General features: G+C 38.8%; 1 protein-coding gene across 3 annotated transcripts in view; it reads right to left on the bottom strand.

Annotated features, from left to right (window-relative positions):
• The window catches only part of LOC137187590 (3',5'-cyclic-AMP phosphodiesterase 4C-like), a 118,001-nt gene that overhangs the window by 74,913 nt on the left and 17,729 nt on the right, over nt 1–25,359 (bottom strand). For 2 of the 3 annotated variants that reach the window (XM_067596600.1, XM_067596603.1), the window contains exon 1: nt 17,369–17,725. In XM_067596600.1, coding sequence (XP_067452701.1) covers nt 17,369–17,571 — 203 coding nt within the window. In that variant the 5' untranslated portion in view covers nt 17,572–17,725. Of the gene's footprint in view, nt 1–17,368; nt 17,726–23,215; nt 23,425–25,359 lie in introns of those variants that run through there. The other variant, XM_067596599.1, reaches the window with a different exon arrangement.

The following is a 25,359-nucleotide window of genomic DNA, read 5'->3' as shown; positions in this document are numbered from 1 at the left end:
GAGAAGATTTCAATTTTCTTGGCCAATTCCGATTTAAATATCTGACCTGCCGATTCCGATTTCTGCCGATTCCAATTTTCTTTCTATATAAGAAAAATAATTTTCTTTCTTTATATATTTTCTTTCTTTCTTCTTTTAGTTATATTATAGTTCTTTCTAAGAACTATAATCGACAGCATACACAATTGAAATTCAATTGTATGTTCATTACCTATTTAAATAACTTACATTTTTCTTCTTGAAATTGGGCATGTTCACCACAGTGATGGTTTTTTAAGTGTCTAAATAAGTTAGTTGTTCCAAATGTTTTCAAGGTTGTTCCTCCACTGCTTATTCTGGACTTAAAGTATTACAAATTACGAGCTTTGTGTCTTCACTCACGCTGAAGAACTTCCACACCAACGTGCATGTTGTGTGTGTTGTCTGTGCCACAGCAGCTGTGCATGCATCGTGAACCATAGTGCAGCTAATGCGGAAAATATAATCTGCAAAAAAATCAGATATATCAGACTGACCAGGCCGTTCACCGGTCATAGCCGATTAGCTGAAAATATCTTTCTGACACCAATTCAAAGCATTACAACAATCCCAAATTTATGTTAATTTTAGAGTAACATAATGTATTATATAAAAGATGCTACTGTGTTAACTTTGGACTTTGTCACCTCTTGCATCATCTGTCAAATGATTAATGTCTATATATGCTGTACAGTTAACAGAAATACAGTTAAGCACTAGATGACTTCACAGGACCCATGACTCGAGTCGGGGAGAGTCCAAATTATATTCAGTCTAATCAGGTCTGGGCAAAGTCCCATTCTTTTTCTGCTGAGCCAATATCTCTAATACCCGAAGAGATACAAGCAATCTCGCTATTAGCACCAATCTCATGGTGCATCATAACCATCAAAAGATTAAAATGAGGTGAGACAGATAATGGAGACTGTGAAGTGCAGAGCAAAATGACATGTATTTCACTCTTTTTGACTGAGGCGGCTCTTTAATTGGTGGTGCATCACGCGGTCGCCATTGTTGGTGTTCTGTGTCTCTTCGGTTCAACCACATTCTGGATTGGATCTAATTATTGTATCCTTGTGTCCATTTCATACTTGGTCTGACTAACCTCGGGTCAGTTTTACAGTGGGTCTCTTCTTTTCATGCATGTCAGGTTTGGTTTCTTCAAATCAGCTCCAAACTTTCAAACTTGTGATGACCTCTAGTATGTACCATCAGTTTACAAGGTCCTCTTTTTACTGTACTGTACCACTACTTTCCACTTTTCATTTATTTGTTTTTCATTTTACGGTTAAAGGAATATTACTTTTAGAGAAGTTTGTGGTCCATGAATTATTTTAAAAGTTTAAAATTTAGTTTAGTGTGTGGTGGTCCTTTGGCCTGTTCTTATAGTCTGTCTGTTGTTTCTATAATGCAGCAGGAACCCAGATGATGGTGAGCCGATCATCCTAGTTGGAAGCACCCGGTGACCGGCATTTCTGGCCAAGAGGCTCTCTTCCCCCCTGGAACATTGTTGCTTTGTTTTCAGCCATCCTACATCTTTTCCTCACACATATTACACTCATGCATACACGCACCCTCACCACTGACTTTACTAACAATCACATCCCATTATATTCTTAGTTTGTTTTGTGTTTACTGTTGTACTTTTTATTTATATAAATTACTCATTATTTGCCTTTAGCTTGCATCCTCTCTTTTGTCATGACTTCAGGTGGTGACAAGTGTCGCCCTCATTCTTACTCACTGTATATGGGACGTTCAGTGACTTTGTAGCCACCATTATGAAACCAGCAGATACGGAAAGCTGATCATAAATTCTAAAGTGAATTTTGCATGATAACTAAATCTATTTCCTGAAATTTTTGTGGTAGTGTTGATGATAATCTAGGTTTTTAATATAACAGCAATTTGGAGAACTATTGGCACAGGTGTGTGCCATTTTAGAGCTCTATAGTTTGACATGAGAAAAATATTAACAAGGGCAAAGTGCAATTTCCCCTCTGTCTCACCACTTTGAGGAGCACTAGAACAAATGAAATCAGATTGATGCTTCAGCCTCTGACAAGAGTAAGGTCACTGCAAGGGCAGGAATACAAATGTCTATTCTATTCACTATGTATTGTTTGGTAATTTATCAAGGTTTATCAAGAGCTACTGCATTCATTTCTCTGAGCTTTTGTACCTTGACTCAATCAGTGAGCATTGTATACACATGGACAAGAAGTGCTTTGCTCATCTCCTGTAGTGTTCAATCACCAAGCTATTGCTGTGTTGCTGCCAGATGGATAAGAAACCCTATTTGCTGTTGTGATTGCTTGCTACTCAGAAAGATATGGCACATTGCCACACGACAATGAGCAATGATCTTGGTTTATATTACAGGCTTCCCCTTTCTTAAATCTCTGTGCACATTAGATAAACAGAAAGTAATTTCTATTCCATACCAGCAGTTGCCTCAGGCTAAGTTTAATTAGTCAAATGCAGGCAAAGGTGTCCCATCATATTGATTTAGAAGCAGTGACTGTCACAGTGCAGCACCCAGAGACCAGCTCCAGTTTGATTTTCCTAATACTGAACTGTCTTTTAGTGTGAAATAATATTGGAATTGCTGGAGGTATCAGACAGAGACGACATGCGAGCTCTACAATGAAGGACCTTGCTGGACTTTCTTTCTGTGAGGCAACAGTCCTGGCTGATGTTCAGATCGAACTGGCCGTCTGTGCCATTTGGATGCAGTTCACTTTGTCTCTTGTGAGTGGGATGCCACTGGAGAGATAACAAAAGATATTCCTCACATTGTTGTCATTAATATTTTTAATTTCCTGTTTATATGGCATTCATAGATTAGATTAGATTAGATTAGATTAGATTAGATTGGATTAGATTCGATTCAACTTTATTGTCACTGCACAGAGTACAAGTACTGACACAATGAAAAGAGGAGGACAGCCTGCTGTCCTCCGCAGGGCGGGATCTCTTACATTGGACTTAATGTATTTCTTTTTTTTTCATGCTAATCTGTGATTGGCCATGACACGTAAAATGACGCTCCAAAGGAGGCTGTCCTCCCTTACAAATCAACAACCAGAATGCAATATTGACATCGAGTTGGTCCAATGATAGTTTACAGATTTCATCTTCAATTCTCTCCACTGTAAGGCAGAGTAGCAGCAGTAGATAGCACCTTGTGTTAGCCAATGCAACAGTTAGCTAGTTGTAGCAGCCTGAAGGACTCTTTATACATCCATGGAAGGACGAATAAATGGAAAACAAAGTTTTATTTGTCTCCCCCTTTTTTTTCGCTGATCCTAATAATGATCTGATCCGTGACTCAAATCCGCGATACGATCCGAACCGTGAGTTTTGTGTTCATGTTAACACCCCTATTGTTAAGGTGTTAACATGTCAGCTTTGTAGACTAGGCTATATTTTGTATGTCGTGCATATAGATCAGAGTGTGTAAGTCATGTATTTGATATGTGCATTAATACTTTCTGATGTGAACCTACACTTTTAGATCTGTGAATGTTTTTAGTGTTCATTGTTTCTTGTATTCAGCACTGAAACAATATGCTAAATGTCTTTAAAGAAGCAGCCTTTTCACCACTCAAGCAAATTGTTTTATTGGCATATAAAATTGCCCCCCACCCCTCCGATTTCATCAGGTGGGACAATGATATAGTTTGATGGGGTTTGTTGTAAGATTCCATGTTGGTTTTCCTCCTGTCCTCCCCAATTTTTTGAGTCACCAGCCGCCACTGGTATGAATATGCTAAGATATATACAATATGAACAGTATTAACAGAATGAACAGTATGAACAGAGTGATATGAATCCAATAAGATATATACAGTGTGAACACTAGTAGCAGTATAAACAGTAAGATATGTAAACAGTAGGAAACGCAGAGTAAACAGCACGAGGTATGATAAGATAATATTCATAATTAAGACTAACTGGGAAGCAGATCAGTTTGACAGAGCAGCCTATGCATTGACAAGACTTGGCTGCTCAAAATATATCATAAGTTTGATCCCTAACACAGATATATATACATTATGTGCCCTGACCAAGTATAGTCAAGCAAAAAAAAGAAGAAGAAAAAAGCCTGAAACATAAGTCAATCTGAAAAAATAATCCAACTATAAGTGTTTAAAACCATACAATGTGACTGTATCACATCACTGAATAATTAAACAAAATAATAAATCAGAATAATTGGATGCTATTGTCCAGCTCTCTCTGGAGTTGAGATTATTTTGTCACACATACTGTTCCCAAGAGGAACAAGAATGAAGCTCCATTCTTAAGTTACTGTTCCTTAGCACCAAATGAAGGGAGACGATGGAAAAAGATAAAAGGTTTGATGGGACAATCTGTCGTGTTATTTTTTGGCATATAACGTGATGAAATATGCACATCCGATTTCCTTTTTTGTGCATTTGAAAAAATGGCCCAAATCAAATTACAGCTGTCTTTGTGTGCGTCAAAAGTAATTGTTGAAAGACGAGTGAAAGTCATTGCTCAGCATCTGTGGATGAATAATGTATGAGTCGTGTTTCTGCACACATTCACAGTGTATAGCTTTAAGGTAAATCAATTTTCAACGTTCACACTTTCTTGTGCTTTGTTCTTTTGCAGGGAGGAAGGCAGTGACAAATGTATTCCATGGAAGTATAACAGGGCATCAGACTGCCATTAAACATCACATCCTGAGTAAAATCAACAAACAAGTTTATCAAGCAGGCAGCAAAAGCAGTTTCCAAGGAACGCCTGACCTGTTTTTGCCACAGGCGACTGGTCTGCCTGGGAAACGAGTAAACACTGTCAATTCTGCACGAATCAACCAGCCCTCGGCAAAAACACAGAGACACAGAGAGCAAGAAGTCAACACACATTTTTTAAATGGATGTGGGTTTATATCACTGTTGTGTTTAGTTATTATGTATGCCAGGCTGAAAGTTAATCTACATAAAATAAAACATTAGAAGGCTCAGCACAAGAGGTGCATACTATTCGTATTAAATTATAGAGAAGAAAACAGCTGACATTATATTTGCTATGTGGTAAGAAAGTTCAAAGAGAAATGTTTGATCTCCAGAATGAAAACATTTGTGTTGCTATTTGTACTTTCCACTGGCCTGAACAACCTCAGGCAGCAACAACATTAGTTTTTTCCTTACTTTTCGCTTGATCCGGTCGGTTTGATATTGTGTCTAACCAAGTATCACTTGAGGAGATGCGTCGTTCTGAAATCTCACAAGAGCTGAGTTGATATCATCATCAATTGTTGTGTTGGAGTACAGAAAGCATAGCTAAGTGTTATCTAAAAGATTTTCAAAGTCATTGATAAAGAACCAAACCGATAAGGAGTATCGATAAGAGTAGTAGTATCGATGAAATCCTAACGATAGGTCTACTCATCCCTACTAGCAACAACACTAGTACTTTCAGTAGGCCTTCCACCCCCTCTGAAAACAATCTTAGGCGAAACACTTGGCAATGTCCACTTTTTAAGGATTACATCAGTCTTTGTCACATCAGACTAACAAACAAGTCAGTGCTTTCCAATGAACTGGGATTTCTGGTTGCTTTTCTTGGAAAATAATTACACGTCATCTGATTAACATTTTGATTGTGCAACTCCCTTCAACAGCAAAGACAAAAAGAAGGGGGAAACAAAGCGTCTGCCGTTCTCTGTTCATGAGGATAAATTACATTCATTACGCATAATGAGTCTGTTTGAAGGAACTTAATGGTCAACTACATCTTCATGAACAAATAAGACAAAAGATACATCTTGACCTCTTAAGACTCTTTAATGCAACAGCTCCCTTTAACGTAAATCATATTTGTCATGTTATCGCTATGTGAAGATGAGAAACCTTGTAATCCAAGTAATAAATACTTAAATATATACATCTACAACCGAACAACAAACTACCCGTAAAAAATCTAGTATGTAAAAAAGTCACTTTAAGTCATTTTTATTTTTTGAGCCTTTTCTTTCCCTGAAAATCAGTCATTCCAGTTGAGAAGCCTGATATTACAATGGAGGAAACAGAGCTTGTCTGACTTCTCTCCAGAAAGGCGGCTCCTCCACTTGTCGTATAGGATCCTGACCTTGCTGAACACTCTCTCACTGGGGACGGTGGAGGGTGGCGGACAGAGATATTTTCCGTCCAGTGCAGCAAGTCTTTGAAGTCTGTCCTCATTTCTCTTCCGCCACTCCAAAGGTCGGGTAATCCTCTCAACCACTGGCTCTTTCAGCTGGGTTTCAAAGCTCCAAGAAGTTTAGCATACAGACTGTCCACAAGACTTGGAGGGGGATCAGTCTGGACTCTGTCTTTTTGCTGGATCTTCCGCTTCACCAGTCACTTCAACTGTTTTTGCCATGTCATGTACAGCTTCTTTCAGCCATTCTTTTGCTTTCTCTATGGTCTCTGCTGAAGTGAAGGCCTTGTCCTTGTAATGGGGATCAAGGACAGTTGCCAACACCAAACACTTTGTGTCCTCTGTCTTGGAGAATCGCCTTGTCAGGCTGTCAGGCATGGGCTTCTGCAAGGTTTTGATGATTGCTTCCTGTTGCAGCATCAATTTCAGAACAGATACACTGAGGATTACGTATGAGGCAGAAGACTGAGTGGCTAATTTCCAGTGTCATATCCTCAAGTGGTTCCAGTGTATCAGTCAAATTTAACACGATATCCCACTGTGCAGCAGATTGACAGCTGATATGGCCATGCTTGCTTGCACACACGTTCAGTGCACGCTGCTGCATGTGTAGTGTTGAGTTCCAGCGAGTCTAAACAGCTTGGACGGTGCTGTGTGTTGGGAGGCCAAGCTCTTCTTGAATTGCTCCCAGCCTTTCTTTGGCCAGTACAGAGTGGCCAAAGTGACCCGCACAGCTGTTCAGTCTGGTAATAATGTCCAGCACAGCTCTCTGGCTGGAAAGGCTATTGTTGATTACAAGCTGTAGAGTGAGCAGTACAGCTTAAGTCTGGAAGCTCAGTTAGCCTCATGCCTTTCACCATGTTGGCTCCACTATCCCCTAGAGCAAGAACCACATGGTCTGTGTTGATTTTCCAGAATTTCCAAAAATGTCTCTTGAATGTACTGTGCTGTATGTGATCCAGTCATAGTCTTACATTTAACAAAACCTTACAGGCTTATAGTGGAGGGGTTTGAACCACAAGCCACTAACCACCTGTAGGACGGATACGTTAGGATTTTATCTTTATCTTACCCATACTCTTGTCGGCCTGGTTCTTTATCAATACTCTCACTGGTTCTTTTTCATTACTAAGAATTGGGTTTTTTTTAAATTATCATTTTTTAAAAAGAATAAATTCAGAACAGGATTAGAATTGATTTATATTTTTACTGAATATTGTTTCTAGAGTAGCAACAGCAAAGTCACTATATACACTCAATAATATCTCACTGGAAATATCTCCTTCAGCTGCTGATGTGATTCACTGCCTGCAGGTACCGCTGGTAGAGGGAAGAGTTTACAAGAATTTGGAAAATTTTAAGATTTTTGGCAAACTAAAACAGTTAGACTACAAAGCAGGTGGAAATATCACTTTTCTAAATGCTTGTTGTACAGGTAGTTTGATAAATTACTTATTGGCTTCTCCTCGTGAAAGTTTTATTGCATTTACAGTAATGAGCGTAGCTGTTGTCAACTCGAGTAACCTTCGAGTTAACTTCACGTCACTGTTTGCTCCCTTGCATCTGCTCTGCTGTTCACTAACTCAGCCCTGCCCTCGTTCAAACGCAGAGAGCAGAGGAGAGGACAGAGAATCAGCGAGACCATAAAAGGCACAAAAACTCTCAGCATAGTTTTTTTCTTTTCATTCGACTTAGGCTCTGTGAAAAAACACTTGGGTGCTGCGCCTGAGCGTTATAATGGAAGGGAAATCCTTACCTTGACTTTGTGTATGGAGCCTTAATGCAAAACGGTGATGTATGTCTCTGCGTGACCGATGGAGGCTGCACAGCCATCAGCCTATCGAAGCCAAGTTCTGCTGATTCCAATAGTTTGTAAAACATCCTGTCGGTCGACCTCTAACGTATATGTGCTACTATATCTGTGTATGTAGTATATACCCAGTGTATTAAACTGTATGTAGAACATAATTAACACGAGACAGAAAACACACTGTGCTTTGACAGAGGGCAACAATTTAACATGAATATGTAAAACCCCGGGCTATAAAGAAAAAACCCCACTATTTTTCATTAATAGTGAGCTTTAAACACACTGAATATTAGTATTTAATATGGTGGTGATTTCTGATATAAAAATGAAACTCATCACTGATTATCATCAAAGCTCACATTTATGAGCCCTTCTAACAAAGTAGCGCCATATTCAAGTTTTATTTAGCTTGTATTTAACCTTGTCTGAAAGCAGTCCCCAGCGTCCTGGCTAAGAATGGTTACTGAAAAACAAACTCAGAGACTGAACAGTGTCCCTCTGGACCTCTGTAATTGTCATTAGCTGACAGTGTGGTGGAGAGGTGGAGACAGCTTCGTGTTTCCTCTGTCAGCTTTTCAATAAACAACAATAATAATAAATCAATGTTCTAGTCACTGGATTCTCATCTTCACCTTTAAAATAACGACCCTTTTTCAAGCCTCCTGGAAGGAGCACTTGAATGCTTGGAAACTCAACAAAAGCACTATTTATATAAAATCGTTCATCAGGGCAGGATAGAGTGTGATAACAGTTATAACACTGGCTGTGCTGATTTCTCAGGAACTGAAGGAAATTGCACACCTATTCCAGTAAGGTGCACAGGTAGACATGAAGGAGAAGGAGAAAGTAGCACACTCACAACATTAATGCAATGTTTTTATTTTTATGAATCACACTGTACTGATTTCTTAAGAATGTGATTATAAACAAGCTACAAGCTTTCTTTGGAAGCTCATGCTAAAATATTTGTATTTTGAGGTGTGAATCATCTTCTAAAAAAGCAACCCAGCAGCACAACTCAAATGAAAACATGATCAGAACTAATAAAACACACAAATGAAACAAAAAAATACATTATGTAACCAAGGCCTAATGTAACCTAAAGCAAAGTCTCAGTGCAGTGCTCTCTGCAGTGGTCTCAGTGGCATTAAATGCCGTATATTAGTACTGCATCTTGATAAAAGCAACATCCACACAACAACTGACATCTGTGGGTCACCTCATGTAGCTATGCATTACACACTAATACATTAGCTTTCACTAATCCTCCCAGAACGAACGGCCAATCCTGACATGCTTTTGTGTCTTTTGTTAACATGAGATTGGTTGGATAACGTTCAGTTTTTCTGTCTCAATAGTTGCCCTACCCCTGTCTGATAACCTAGTGGGGACCCCCTTATGCTATTATCCCTGGGAAACAGATGGGCTACCATAGCAACAGGTGTAATTTTTCACCATACTGGCGTTAAGAGGTGCTTTCGAAGCAGGCTGTTCCCATTTCAAGTTGACCACCGGTCAGTTTCGTTTCTCACAACCTGGGAGCACAGACACTTCCAGACAGCATGAGAACATTTTGCAACTGAAAGGCCATCAGTTCGCTCCCCTTAAGAGCCGACGTGCCTCCATCAACAGTAACATGTGTTGCTGAAGTGTCCTTGAGCAAGACAGTGAACCACCACTTGTTAATTCATTGTAATTCAGCCTGTAGAGCAGCCAAGCCTGAAATACCATTCACTTTGTAGTGTGCATCTGCCCCATCGGCCTTGCCAACATGCTCTGTGACATTTATGAGCCTGTCAGCGGCATGCCTGAGGCTACGCATATTAAAACAGCAGAATAGATAGGTAGCAGATAACATGAAGTAGGAATTAGATTCAGCGACAAAAAGAAAATATACAAAGACAAGGAGTGTTACTTTACAGCTGCATGTGAAACTGGAATTACAGCTCCTTCATAACACAGTGACAAAGGAGATCAGCACCAGACATGAGCAGGACTACAGTATTTAATACCTGTAAATAGCTCCACTAACTTTGATCTCTTCAAGTGTGTAATTTTGCTTTAACATAAAGAGAAAGGAAATGTTTCAGTGTTGCAGGATTCTGTGTGTTTCTGTGCACTTCAGGACACATTTCAGAGTACAATTCTTTTGACAAAAGACGTGAGCACGTTAAATACAAGTCTAATGTTGTCGACGCTGTTCACATTCATAGAGGAGATACAAGAGCATAAGAAAAATAAGTACAGCATGACAAATATTGGACTTCTTAGGCAGATACCATTATACGGAGATATTTGAGAATAACTATATATCAGCTGATTTTGTTCTTGACATGAACACCTACCATAAACATTTTTTAAATTTAATGTATTATATATAGAACTAGAATGATAACTAAATTATGTACTATGTGGGACATTTTACTGCTGAAAAATAAACTTTTCTACTCACTGGTGGACACACTATTTAATGGAGACACTGTTTCAGATTTACTCCAAACATGTCTGTGCCATTTTTTGTTCCCTATGATTCCCTATCAATATGCTGATACCTAATGAAGAAAACAAATGAGTATATAAGTAATATGTACAAATGTACAAAATAAGAACTAGATCTTGAAATAATGTTATTGTTAAATTGTCTTGGCTACAATAGGCCTATTTCACAATATGGCGACCAAAACTGGAATTTGTCACCACTACTGCTGCTACTACGGACGCTGAACAGCGTATTTTCTCCCAGTCTCTCCTTTCTCTGCCAATTATCACAAGTGCAGATGTTGTCTGTCTTATTTCAAGGAGGTGTGAAAAGGTCAAAGTTGGACGACAGATACAACTTCTTTTTTGAGTAATTCATTTGTGATTATCAAGGTAAGTACTATGCTAGCTAGCTAATATGTAAACTAGTTTCTAGTTCAGCACTTTCCTGTTAAGAGTTAGATGATCTTAAAAGTATGCTTTAATAAAAAAAACTTTTTTGTCAACTATGCGTTTGTGTGTTTGTTCACATGTCCAGTCTCAAATATTATTGCAGGGAAAGTGATAATTAGGGCCAGATGCTATAGATCACTAAGAAATTGTGAGGAAGCACAGGGTAAGTACATAAAATAATAAGTAGTAAATAGCTAATGTTAAATTGTACATTGTTCCTGTTAAACAGATGGTTCTCATTTCATACCTGTGCTAAAAAGGTATTGTCTCAGTATCCATAGCAACAGTAGCTGTACAGCTGAATAAGAACCACAGCACACACATTATTGATGACAACCACTTTGTTCTGCTGTTTGTGTTTGGCTTGGTTTCATTTCTCCCCAGTTATTCCACAGAAATCTGGAAGGGACAGCCTGTGGTTTCAAATATTTGTGACCAGACTCTGGGTGGGTAAAGACCTCATCCTCTTTAAAGTGAAAGGCACACACATAAGTTCTGCCTCTCCTCATGGAAAATCCTGCTCCCTCGTCTCCAATTATGGACAAAATCCATCTCCTTTTTAAATGTTCGTCAGGTGGAAAGTCTAACACTACACGCCTGACTGCTTTTAAACTCTGCCATTGTTTAGGCTGCAAGTTAAGCTAGTGCTGTAACTGGAAGAAGGTTTTTCCAACATCCATTTTGCGCTCACGGTATTGTGAAATAGGCCAATTATGATTATTCAATCAAAAAAGGACATTAAACGTTCTGTAGTCTAGTGACTTATTTCCCAAAACATCTTAAATAAATACATATATAAATATAATTTCAACAAACTTGCAGTTTGAAACATCAGGTTTCCCCACAGAAGATAAGAATTACTGATAAAGTGAGTCAAGCAATCACCATCTCTAGTTTTCACCTCATGTACATGTAACTGGCCAGTTAGTGGCTTCATAACTGTTCCTATTTTATATTTTAGTCTTACATCATTTTCACCCCACCTATTGAGGATGTCTTATTTTTAAAGGTTGATCTGAGTCATCTGAAATGATACACAGTCGGTGTCATTCTGGGACAAAAAAAGAAAAATGTATTCAGCAAAGGATAAAAGCGGCGCCAGTGGTGTCATCGCTTGTGCCTACAATGCTGGCTGACTCATTGCTCTTATTCCCACCTACAGTCCGATGTGTTTACATTTCCACCGTCATCATTCAATGCCGGGCAGTCAGCGCAGATGGCATTCACGCTGCCAAGACTCAAGGTAGTGTCAGGAAAGAACTGATGTGATATAGTCATGGTTGTATGCTGACATTAAAGGTGAGCCTTGACTGGGAAGCCGAGGTAACTGGACAGCGTTTTTTGATGCCCGTTCAACTCTGCAGAGGTGGATGTCAGTAAATTCAGACCATCCATTTTTATTTTTATATCTATTTATAATTTGTTTTCTCTCTCTCTCACACACACACACACACTCACTCAGTGACATCCAAACGCACCTCAATAAAATTATACTGCATCATCTCACTGGTGCATTCACACGTTCACCATCAGTGCATGTATATTCTTCTTCTCCTATATTGCGGTTGCCTGCATTTTATTCATGAAATCTAGAAGACAAAGATCTGATACATATCAAATTGTTGTGGTCGCGAGGCTCAGATCAGAATCTCTAATCTGCTACATATTAAATTGAATCTTTTTCAACTTGATTACTTTATTTCACTTCTGTGTGTAACCCTAAAAAATATCTTTTTCTCAGCCATGTAACTTGCATCGATGTATTTTTACTCTGTTATTTCAGTCTAAACAGAAAATACAAACTTTACACAATCCCTATAGTACCTTTTGATCTCTGACTCCTCATCATGAATGAAATGAATTTTGACTGTGTTCACATTTCAGAACTTAGAGGTTAATGGACTAATCGTTGCAGCTCTAATGTCCTTTTCTGCTCAGATTTGAATTATGAAGCGAGATTATCTAATATCACTATGACAAAACTTCAGCCTCGCAGAAATCTACAAGCATAAAATTAAAGCAAATGCTTTGTGTATGACCTTTGTGCAGAAATAACAAATTAATATTATTTATTGGGGCACATTCGATCATGAAAAATAATGAAATAGCAGTGCAAGCGTTGATTAATTTGCTGCTGAGGGCTGATAACAACTGTTCAGCTGTTGAGCACAGGCAAAGGAACAACTGTTACTGCATCAGCAACCACTCCTGACTCCTCTGTACGTGGAGATATGTACCTGCAAAGGAGCCAAAAGAGAGGTGTGTCTATCCCACAAAAGGTTAAATGCCGACAATCACCAGTAAGATGAGCTAATGCTCTCATGTGTCAATGCACACCCAACAATGTTATACAAATACACTCAGACTAACTAAAATGGATTCTGGATGATCAGATTGTAATCAGATTGGGACCAAAAGACCAAAGTGCACTGTTGATTTGATCAGTCAAACCAACTGCAGAGGACAGTAAACACACACTGGACAACAAAAAAACACTTGTAGAAGCTATTTAAATGTCAGGATACTGGGAACAAGCCAGACGAGGTGTTTACTGTCCCTTTGAAAGCCACCCTCAGACGTGTCTGAGGTGGCTGTCAAATGTAAACATAATCCAGCATCTAGTACATCAATACACAAACCAAATACTGTACGAGGCCCATGTTAAAGTCAGGTTCTCGATACTGATGAACACCACACTGCAGTTTCCATTGTTTTAAAATCCTCTTCCTTTCATGTTCTCCCAAGTAAAAAGAAATCTTTCAAGTGAAACCGTTCCTGGTAATTATCTTCTTATAGCACTGTCAGGGGACAAAAACAGCACTCCAGCTTGTGTGTGAAAAGCTTCTGAGGTGAGATGAGCCGCAGCATCACTTGTTGACAGCAAGTGTCGTCTGAGGAGCGGAGCTGAACTGACAGCGGTTTTCATGCCTGTCCAACTTTGCAGCAGACAATCACAGATTCTTCTATGGTCATTTTTTTTATTAAAGCTTTTCCATTTCTTTTTTGTGGTAAACATACTGTAGAGATACTGGCCAAGTGTTTGCCGTTAAAAACGTGATACTGCAATGACAGGATGAGCAGTGATTCCCTATAATCGTGCTGAGGTGGGAATAGTCTGAATCAGAGTTTAAATTACCACAACACTAAATGTCCACATAGAAACCGAGATAAAAATGCCCCACGAAATGAGTTTCCACAAAACCCATAGTTATTAAAATACATTTTTCACCAAGAATCATATAACCGTAGTAAAACATGAATTTTATTTAGAGATGCACCAATACTGATATCGGATATCGGTCCGATACTGACTTAAATAGCTGGATCAGGTATGGGTGACAATGGGCCTATCTGCTATCTATGGTGACCAGACATCCCGAAAAATTTGGGACAGTCCCAAATTACGAGCAGTTGTCTTGAATTCCGAAACCTGTCCTGTTTGTCCCGAAAATTAGACTAAACCAAAGTTTTGATTAGTGTAGCAGCAGGCAGCCACGGAGCGAACCACAGAGTGATCTGACATGTGTGTCATGCAGACAGACGTGAGAGGCACCGCACTGATGAAATGAATAAAATAAATGAATTTTATGAAACGGATAATGATTCACACACTGTTACATACACAGTAATGTGGTCATTATGTTTCTCTTTCCTAATGACAGACAGTTGACTTCATGAACAAAAATAATAAAGATCAGGAGTGAAAAAGTCAGATCAGTGCATCACTAATTTTATTTACTCCTTTTTGCTGTTTCCTTCTCATTTCCTTACATTTCTTTTCTAATTTTAAAATCACATCCTCAATCTCAAAGAAAGGATGTTTGTCAAACTAAAACGTGTAAAAATGCCACAAAAACAGCTGAAGCACGAACACCGGCCATCACTCTCTTCCCTCGCAGTGCTTGTGTTTGACCAAATAAGGAATGAGAAAATAAAGCAGAACTGAAGGAGAAGGAATCAGAGCCCTTCATCAGTTTGACTGATGAGGTTTACAGGGCAGTACATGGTTAGCTAAACCATCACTCACATCTCCTCCATCATCCCTCATAGTGCACAGAATAAAACAAAATAAAATAAAACCCCTTCAGGAGACACCTACTCAGTCACAGTGTGCATTTTTGTAGGCTTTTAATCCAAAACACCCTCCGGTACCATAATGAAATTATAGCCTTCCTTATTTTGCTATGTGTTGGGAATCCAATCAATTTCAACAGTTAGAGAACAAAATTATTCTGCTATTGCATGTTTTCTGAACTTGCATTAACAGGTAAATTGCATGAAATTGCATAATTTCATATTTTCCAAGCATGCACTGTCAAACACCACAAAAATGGCGGTGTTTGTGTTTTCCTCTACCCTCCATAAGCCCTTCAATAGCATTAAAATTTGAAGTCATGTGAACCTGATCTCTCATAAAGCCTTCTGCCCTACTGACAAAAACACATCTAGTAATGAAACGTTCCCAAGGTGACAAATTATTGGGTCGATCTTATGCAAAATTTCCTCAACAGACACCATCTTAATGCTTTTGTTCACTGAGGACTAATTGGAGCGTGGGAAGACTGACTGAGATGACAGATGAGAAGAAGTCACTGGGAATCAGTGACTCTTCACCCCACTCCCCAAACACATAAATGAAAACACTCATGGCTTTCAACATACTGAACTCTGTTTCAAAGATAAAAGTCTCCAAAGACACCAAATCATGTGTAAAATAATGAAAAATGTATCTAGAGTTGACTACTGGACGCAATACAGGTATGAAAAATAATGTCTTAGATTTCACTTGACTGTAAAATTCTACACACATAATACAGTCTGAGTGATTAAAGAGTGTAGAAAATGTTAAACTTGGAAGCTACTTACATTTATATATCTTAAATAGCATATATGGAGAAATATTGTGAACATGAGGGTTCATGTGAAGACACAGGTTTAGAAATGCATGTACTGTGAAACTGTGGTTCACACATTTTAAAAAGGTTTATATATGATAACACATCCCTCACAAGAGAGATCCATTTTTATTTTTGTTACACAGCTGAAAAAAAATCAAAGCTGTTGGTTTAATTTGTTGCATTTACAGAGATGTAAATCTGGAAAATGAACTATGTGACAGATTGAAGACTTTCTAGCAGGTGTTTTAAAGATTTTAACAAACTTGACTGATGATTTAGTGGTTCAATAAACATAATGACATTTAGGGGAGTCTTCCTGACTCTGATCATTTTATGACTCAGATAAAGTTAATTAAATTTACTTAAATTAAATTTGCCTTTGGGATTAATAAAGTATCTCTTATATCAGGAGGTTTTTGACTTTTTTTCTATTTCATAACAACAGGCAGGAAAGATTGATGACCCAAGTCATATTTCATAACTATGAAAACAGCTAAATCTAGACATTCAGTCATAAATCATTGTTCAACTTTGTCTACTGTAAGTTGTCTCACCTAAACAGTGTATATGAAGGTAGACTGTAGAGGTCTGGTGGTAGGTTTTAAGCTACAGTTTTATGTGTACGATTTGATGCAGATCACACAAAACTCCAAAATAGCATCTTCATAACCATAAGAAAAAATACTTCTTTGTTATTTAATGTAGCTGAGTGCTGTAATTTAAGGACGGGTTCATCAGGTGCCCAAATGAACAATGAAGTAGTTTTTTCTTGCCATAATCATTCCTCCTGTTCATACTGACCATTAGAAGATCCCTTCATAATGCACTTACAATCTAAGTGAAGGAGGGCAAAGTCCACAGTCCTCCTGTGCAAAAATGTATTTAAAAGTTAATCTGAAGCTAATATGAAGCTTCGGCCGTCCAAGTGAGTCAAATCAAGTAGATATCTTTCAATGTTAAAGTCTTTTTAGTGCCAAAGTCCCTCTTTTTGTTACTATACTTCCACTGCAGCTCAACAGGAAAACACGGTCCGAGGAAACACAAAGAGGGAATTTGATGCTAAAAAGACTGTAAATGTGGCAGATATCCAAGATTTAGATTAACATTTTTGCATAAAATGACTGTGTGGACACACTGTGGATTTTTGGGGATCTTTAAGACAGACTTGAAAAATTGTGAACCGCCCTTTAAGCAGACTTATATCAAATATTTGGTCTAATTTATACTTTGTCAGTTCTTGTCAGATTTTGCGATGGCCTGAATCTATGATCTCTGTCCATCAAAATGATCAAATTGAATAATTTCTCCTTCATATTTAACATGTCATGATATAAACATTTAATTCTGGGGAGCATGAGGCAGCCACAGAGCTACACCTACTGTATTAATTCATCAAACATGACCAAGTAACATAAAATCTTGCTGCAGTCGGTCAGTTAGTCAAGTTTTGGACCTTTTTCATTATGTAGAAACTGATTTAAAGTGTAATAATTCAACCTGCGGTGAGCTGAGACACTTCGGAGGGGAAAGGGGTTACCGTTTCAACGAAGAGGGCCAGGACATGCGGGGTTTCTTCAACCCGGGTCGCAGCTTCTCCAGGGTCCGGTTGCGGCACAGGTAGCGCTCGGTGTCCGAGTTGAAGCGTTGTTTGATCCGTATGTGAGTCCTGGGCTGCCGCCACAGATGTTTGGGTGGCTTGGCGAGTCCCGCTCCCTCTCTGCTCAGCGTGGCACACTCCATCTTTCTCTACTTTATTTGTCGGTTAGTTTGCTGCTTTCTTTTTTTGACGAATTTTGGCTTCAAACCGTGACAAATAATACTAATAATGACAATAAAATAATCGATGCAAGAAGAAGAGAAGTCTGAGAGTTTGAGGAGGAAACTACCTCGCGCTTCAAACCCCTTAACTGACAGAGAGCAGCGCGCGCAGCATGGTGGTGCTGCTGTCCACGAGCCCGAGTGCTGAAACTGCTCTGCCTCTCTGTCAATACCGACTCTCTCTCTCTACCTCTCTCCTCTTTTACTCTCTATGCCTCTCTCTCCTCCTCCTCCTCCTCCTTTACTTTATCTCTCTCTCTCTCTCTCGTATCTCCTCTGTTTATGTGTCTCTCCCTTTTATCTTTTATTGTGGTCTCTTATTCCAACAAAGAGGAAAACGGTGCGCCCGCTGCCATCAGACTGTAAAACAAGATTTGTGACCCCTCTATCCTATGTATATGTATGTATATATGTATGTATATATGTATATATGTGTATATATACTGTATATGTGTATGTACAGTACCGTGCAAAAGTTTTAGGCACCAAAATGAAAGTGAAGATGCTCTCAAACATAATGCTATGTATAGTTTTTATTTATCACTTAGCTTCAAACAAAGTTCAGTAAAGAGAAAATAACTAAACCAAATCAGTATTTTGTGTGATCATACTTTGCCTTTAAAAATGGCACCAGCTCTCCTTGGTACGCTTGTGCACAGTATTTCAAGGTTCTTGGCAGGTTGGTTGTTCCAAGCATCTTGGAGAACAAGTTTCTGTTCTTCTGTGACGGATGATGGATAAGAATTTAAACATCTAAAGTGCCTAAAACTTTTGCACAGTACTGTATATGTGTGCCAAAACCACCAGACACAGGAACAGTTTCTTCCGCCTTGCTGTCACACTTATGAACAGTTAACCCTGTAACACACTATCAAATCCACTGCACCTACAAATTATGTTAAATTGTGCAATACATTTCACTCATTACTGTATATATGAACAGGCTGTATATAATGTACATAGCCACCAACTATGTATATAAAGTAACATCATTTTTTATTACCATTTAATATTTATCTCAGCATTGCTTGCACTCTTCACTTCTTTGCACTATTTGTATCCTGTTTACCGTCTACAGAAATGGTTTCAGGTCAGGGTTAGGGTCATTCCTTGTGTATATTTCTGAAGTTTGTTGTGTTGTTGTTTTGTGTAAGTCCATTTAGAGTCACTAAACCAGAGTAAAATACCTTGTATGAGTAAACATACTTGACCAATTAAGATGATTCTGATTCTGATATGTATATATGTGTGTATGTATATACAGACAGGTGACAAATTAAAGGAAAACCGGTACAGGCCTGAATGCTGGACCCCTACAGTGAGGGGATCCGGTGGCTCTGTTATGCTGTTGGGGGGCATTTTGCTAGCATGGTTTGGGTCAACCTCTCCCCTTAGAGGGAAGGGACCCTGCAAATCAAGACAAGGTTGTTCTGAGTGATCACCATTATCCTATGATGAAACATTTCTATCCTGATGGGAGTGGTCTCTTCCAGGATGACAATGCCCCAGATCACAGGGCACAAGGGGTCACTGAATGGTTTGATGAGTATGAAAATGATGTGAATCATATGCTATGGCCTTCACAGTCACCAGATCTCAACCCATTTGAACACCTATGAGAGATTTTGGACTGACGTGTTAGACAGCGTTCTCCACCACCATCATCAAAACACCAAATGAGTGAATATCTTTTGGAAGAATGGTGTTCATCCCTCCAGAAGAGTTCAGAGACTTGTAGAATCAATGCCAAATCTGAGGAGCACTATTCTTGTTTCGTGTAACTGAACTTTTGTGCAAGTGTGCAGCTTTTGTGCAAGTGCAAGTTAACAGACCTGCTTAGATCAGCAGGAAGTCAGGCTGCAAAGCGAGCTGTGGTTTCCGCACCTGATACAGACACTCTACATCCTTGACCTTTAACCATGAGGTCTTGGAAATGTTAAAAAATATCTTATATTGTCAGACTTTTAAGAATTGTGTTGTGCAAAGCAAACAAATATTATCCAAAAGTTTGCTGATGTTCTGGTTGGTGCACATATATGGATTTTTAGATGTAGATGCTTCAAGAAGAATTACATAAAAGTGGAGGCCAGAGAGTCTCAAGGCTTTTTCGTTTTTGGCTCTCTCTGCCTTTTTTGCTTTTTCTGCCTTTTTAGCTTTCGGAGGCTTGCTGCTTTTAGGCCTCTTTTGTGTTTTGGCTCTTGCCCTTTTTTGCCTTCTGGCCTTTTTTGACTCCTTTAAATCCTAGAAAGGGTTTTTTTCTCCTTTTTAACTTTCACATTCAAGTTTTTGTATTTTACTTTTTACATTTTGTAATACTCATTTTTTTAAAAAGCCAAATAAAACTGGTTTGTATTTTTATACACTCTAACCAAAGCTCCTGGCTTGTGCTCATCTCTGAGGTCTTCTGGTTAGCCCTTAAAGGTAAGAAAGACGCCCCCCTGAGATATGGCTGATATTTATATTGAAAATTTATAATGGAAATTGCTAAGGATAAATATGCAATGTTTATTAACTAACAGTTTTGACAGGTCTAGATGTGTTTAACCTGATGCACCTGTGATAGAGGTATAATTTCAGTGTAGAACTTATAATAAGCATAATTGATTAAAAGGTTGAATTGGCAAAAGATGCACATTGAAGCCACCCTATAAAACTGGGCGAGTGCACTCAACCAACACAGTGGGCCTCCTCCAGAGATAGTCCGTTAAAGGGCCATCTTGGACCGCTTTCAAACCTCCAACACCTACTTGCACCCACACGTTTTCGTTGTAATCTAGCTGTCAGGCATTCCTGACTAAATAGGCCTGAATTGGAGTGATTCAACGACAGCTAGTGATTATAGAAGCCAAGCTGGACTTTGGTTCCCTATGCAGGCTAAGGTGGTCTCACGTGTAGATGTTGAGAACCCGTTTGATACCTAGGTCAGAGGTAGAGGACAGCCGTCTGCCGGGGCTTTATCCACATCGGCAAGGGGTATCAGTTATCTAAGGCAGAAACCATCACAGTATCACTAGAGATTTGGGTTCTGGACAAAACAAAACAATTCAACATTTCCCTTATAGGGATCTGGGTAATTGTAATGGATATTTTTTTACACATTTCTGACAATTAAATGTATTATTTTACTTAATTTTTTACCAAGATAACTATCAATACTGCTTTGAGTCCAGGGTAATTATACAAAAAGCAACAACAGTAACACTCTGATGATGACCAAGTGCAGTAGTGTCCAGATTCAGTGTCTAGTTTGCTCCCATGTAGTCCTGTCCAGCTGATTTCAGACTGGCACCATATAATATATATAATAATATAAGAAGCTCTTCAAAGCATTTTTAGCTACAGGGATCCCACATCTCAAAAGTCATGCTGACCTCATGCGACCATTAGAGGCTCATAACGGAGACAACTTTAACATTTCTGTCATGTATGGAGAGGCAATGGAATTTTATAGACTATGATAACTTGATGAGTCATAAAAATAAGAGACAGATCACTCAATAATAAAAATAATCATTAATTGAAGCCCTAATTTTAACACACGCACATTAACTGTTTAAATTTAATTTTTTACACTATGCAACACAATCTAACTCCTTCCAAAAACTGATGGCAAATTGGTAGCTAAGTATTAGCTCAATAATGTGGTTTTGTTTAGTATTTATTTAGTCCATGACTGATTATGTAAATGTTTGGTCATTGTTAGGTTTTGTTCAATGTCCAGTACTGCTAGCTTTACTAGGTTACAGTAAATTGTATGAAGGTCTTTATTAATTGCTTACAACGTGACAGGAAAGCTACACAGGCTCATTCAAATTATTGAATGTCACCAAACCCACTTGTGTTTATCCAGCTGTGAGGGAAAAAAAACATGGGGTAGATGATTACCTAACAAGCTGTTTATCCAAGAAGCCTTTTCACTGTGAAAAAAAAAGAGTTCACCCCTCTGTTATTAATGTCTGGACTGCACACACATACATGACGTTACCAAAATCTTCAGAATGAAAATGGTCAGAGAGAGGAGATAAAGTAGATGCCAAACAGACACAAACACACCCACTGTATGACCTTTCAGTGCCAGGTTTCTTCCTGCTGCTGCAATTACCAGGCATTTGAAAAAGAGAAGAGGGTTTTCATTATCATCCGAAACCATACAACCCGACTTCGCGTGCATGTGTGTGCTGTTGCCTTCACTGTCACTCAGAGAGCTTCAGCTGTTCAGACAGAAACCCTGCTGCTCGCTTGGCGTCCACCTGGACTGAGCCAAACACAAAGATACAAGAAAGAGACTCAGAGATAATGAGCTGAGGCGACTCTGCACCACTGACCTTAGAGAAAGGTAAAGACAGAAAGACATAAATAAAAAAAGAAAGAAAGAAAGCAGAGCAAAACACGTCCTAACAACACCCGACATTTATGAATTCTTCCACATTATTAATCGCATTGTAATCTGTAATCAACTCTTAATCTGGCTTTTACCACCCTGATAAAAATGCTTCCTGCATCACAATCCAAAGAGAGCTCATTCTTTTCCCTTTCTTCTTCCTAACATAAATAGCCATTTTTGCTTGTCCCAAAATAAAGTTAAACAGCTGGCACTTCACTTTCACATTTTTGAGTGTACTTATAACCCAAAATAAACACACACTGAGAAAATACCTCTCCAAACATCCTGAAGATCTTTTCTAACAGATGAAACGTGGAACATTGTCTGCAACAGTCATTAATATTATGATTTACAATGGAACCAAAGCACCGACAGCCACAATCCCGTGTAAAACTCTCCACATTAAGTCACCAACCCTCTTAGTTGATGGTGGTTTGTACAGTTCTCTCCACACAGGCTTCACCTCATCACTGAGAGCCAAATGAGCTCCACTGAGTATCAGTCCGACCACTCAGTTTACTTTTGTTCAACACTTTGACCATTATTGTTTTTTTTTCTGCCGAGATATTGATCCTTCTTTCAAATGACTTGCTGAACTCTAACAGACACCCAGTACGGTTTTTTAAGTCAGGCACATCCTTCACAATATGCAGTTAATAGGGATTGTTCTGAAAGAAAGAAAGAAAGAAAGAAAGAAAGAAAGAAAGAAAGAAAGAAAGAAAGAAAGAAAGAACGATTGATCAGCTGAATATTCTTGCAAATGCTTTAATGTTGAGCTGAATGCAAATCACTTGTCTCGGTTACACAGAGCAGCAGATGCTCCATATCAAAACCAAACACACCACAGCAACTCCCAAGATGAATTCCAACAAGAAAAACAACATCCATTCATTTATATGTGCTGGATGAATCTCAACAAGCCACATTTGAAAAGCAAGATTCTTCCTCTAATGGGTTGTCCTCTCAAATAATGTAGGAGTGGTGCCAATAGTCAGCAGTATAATAATAGCAGAAGAACCAAAAGCACTCTGTGTATGGAAAAAAATAAAACACAAACACAACCCACACTGACATTTGTTGTGATGTGAAGCAACAACAACAGCTTTCACACACATCAGAAAAACAATCATAAGAAATTAAAAAGGAAAGAATAGAAAGAAAGGAAGAAAGAAACTAACTGACCGTTGCTCATCATGACTGGCCAGTGCTCGGCTGTACAGTACTTCCAGACGGGCCAGTGGTAGGCCGTTAGCTGCTGACGACCGCCGGGCGTCACATGGGCGCTCTTGGCAGGAGTGTCTCCTCCACAGCGGAGGAAGCATCAACGGCCCGGACATACGCCGCCGCACCGCCTGGTTGGCTGCAGGGAGAGACTCCCGACGACCCTGCACCTGGAGAGAGACAGAGAGGGAAGATATGAATGTAATGCTGCAATAGTTACAAAGCTTCAGTGAAAAGCTGGAACAAATACAGAATATACAATCAGTGGCCACAAGTTCAGCTTTTGTTGAAAACTTTTTAAAGAAAAAAAAGTTGAGGCAGTAGTTTGTGATGCTGTTGAACTGTATTGCATTATACTGGGGCTTTCTTTCTATTAACTGATTAGTTGTCTGGTCTGTAAAACGTCAGAAAATGGTGAAACACAACGATCAGTGTTTCTAAAAGCCCTAGATGACGTCCTCAAATGTCTTCTTTTGTCTCGACCAGCGGTCCACAACCCAATGATGTCCAGTTTGCTATCACAGAAGACTTAAGAAACCAGAAAATATTCACATTTAAGAAGCTGGAATCAGAGAATTTAGACTTTTTTTCTTTAAAAATGGACTCAAAACAATGAGTTGGCAATTAATTTAATAGTTAGAAACTATTTGACTAATCAACTAATAGTTGCAGCTCTACATTATACTTAAAGATGTTTGTAACATTTTGTCCACCCAATTTATATCAGTGAGGGTATTTAGACTAAATATTGCAAACAGTGCTGTAACACAATACAATTCAATGTGATGTTGAATGTTAATTTGTATGATATAGATGAGTCTCATTTGACCGCACAATGTACCCACCAAGTACATTGCGCACTAAACACAAATTACTCAAAAGTCCATTAATAAAACATTAGAGATGAGACTTGAATGTCCCACAGAATTATTCAATAGCATATAATCAGTTACAATTACCATACGTATGCAAAACATCAGAACTGACAGGTGAATATATTATGTATATATATCATTTAATAGTCCAAATGAGATTCATGACACTCTTGCCTCAACAAGCCAAATGCTGAAATTATTTTTCTGTATAAATTAGAAATAATTCAACGAATACTTTAGAGAATTGACACAGCAATACTGAATCTAAATGCATAATCTGGTATTCAGGGACCTTGATGGTGTCTGCACGTTCTGCCCTTTGGGGACCGCAGGCATGGCACAAACATTTTTCACATCTGACACTAAGTAGTTTGTTTGTTTTTGTTTCTGTGCATTAAATTGGCCTTTTTTTTTTTTGCATGTTCTCCCTGCAAATCAATTTAGGCTAATATCCGTTGATGCATTGTAATGGATTTCAAAGGTGAAAGACGACAGGAGGAGAGACAGCAGCTTTGTCTGGTTGATAAATGATGGTATGGTAAATCCTGTTTGAGTCTGCCTATTTGTGTCTGTGTTTTTGTATAAACATTACTCAAGACCACACCGAGATGACTTATCCCCATTTAAAAAGTGTCACATGAGACCGAGACAGCCAGGAAAACACAAACACCCCCAAAAAATCTACCCCCACTTTGGCCTCAGCCCCGGCAGCTCAGAGCTTCTATTTCTATGTAATTTGTGCTTCGGTAGAGTTGACAAAGTCGTCACCTGGTGGTTCAGTGAGAGCTGATGGATATTGATCTGCCATCTTCAAAGCTGCAACAGCAAGCCTCGTTTTCCTTCTTGGTGCTGTTAAGCGTCAAAAACCAAACATGACTGAGCGGCCTGCTGTCCACCTCAGGCTATAACACGCACTTGTTGTCTCAGACTTTTATTCGTCTCTGATCCTATTGGATATCGATCCTGCTTTTTCCTGTGGATCTAAAGATTTTCAAAGGTCTCCACCTGTCTCACCTTTGGTTATTTCTCAAAGTTAGTACAAACAAAGGAGTTTTATGCTGGTTATTAGATATTACACTCCACAAGGTTGGAATTGCTGACTTGAATTTAAAGTGACTTGAATTGTTGAAGTGATGCAGCTCAGGTCTTACATCTCAAATTCTCTGAGTCTCAGAAGATTGTGCCCTCCAAGTGTTGAGTGTATAAATTCACTATGTATCTGAACGACTG

Source organism: Thunnus thynnus, chromosome 8 (genome assembly GCF_963924715.1).
Source record: "Thunnus thynnus chromosome 8, fThuThy2.1, whole genome shotgun sequence".
Lineage (NCBI taxonomy): Eukaryota > Metazoa > Chordata > Actinopteri > Scombriformes > Scombridae > Thunnus > Thunnus thynnus.
Note: the sequence above shows the minus strand (reverse complement) of the source record. Positions and strands in the feature narration are given on the sequence as shown.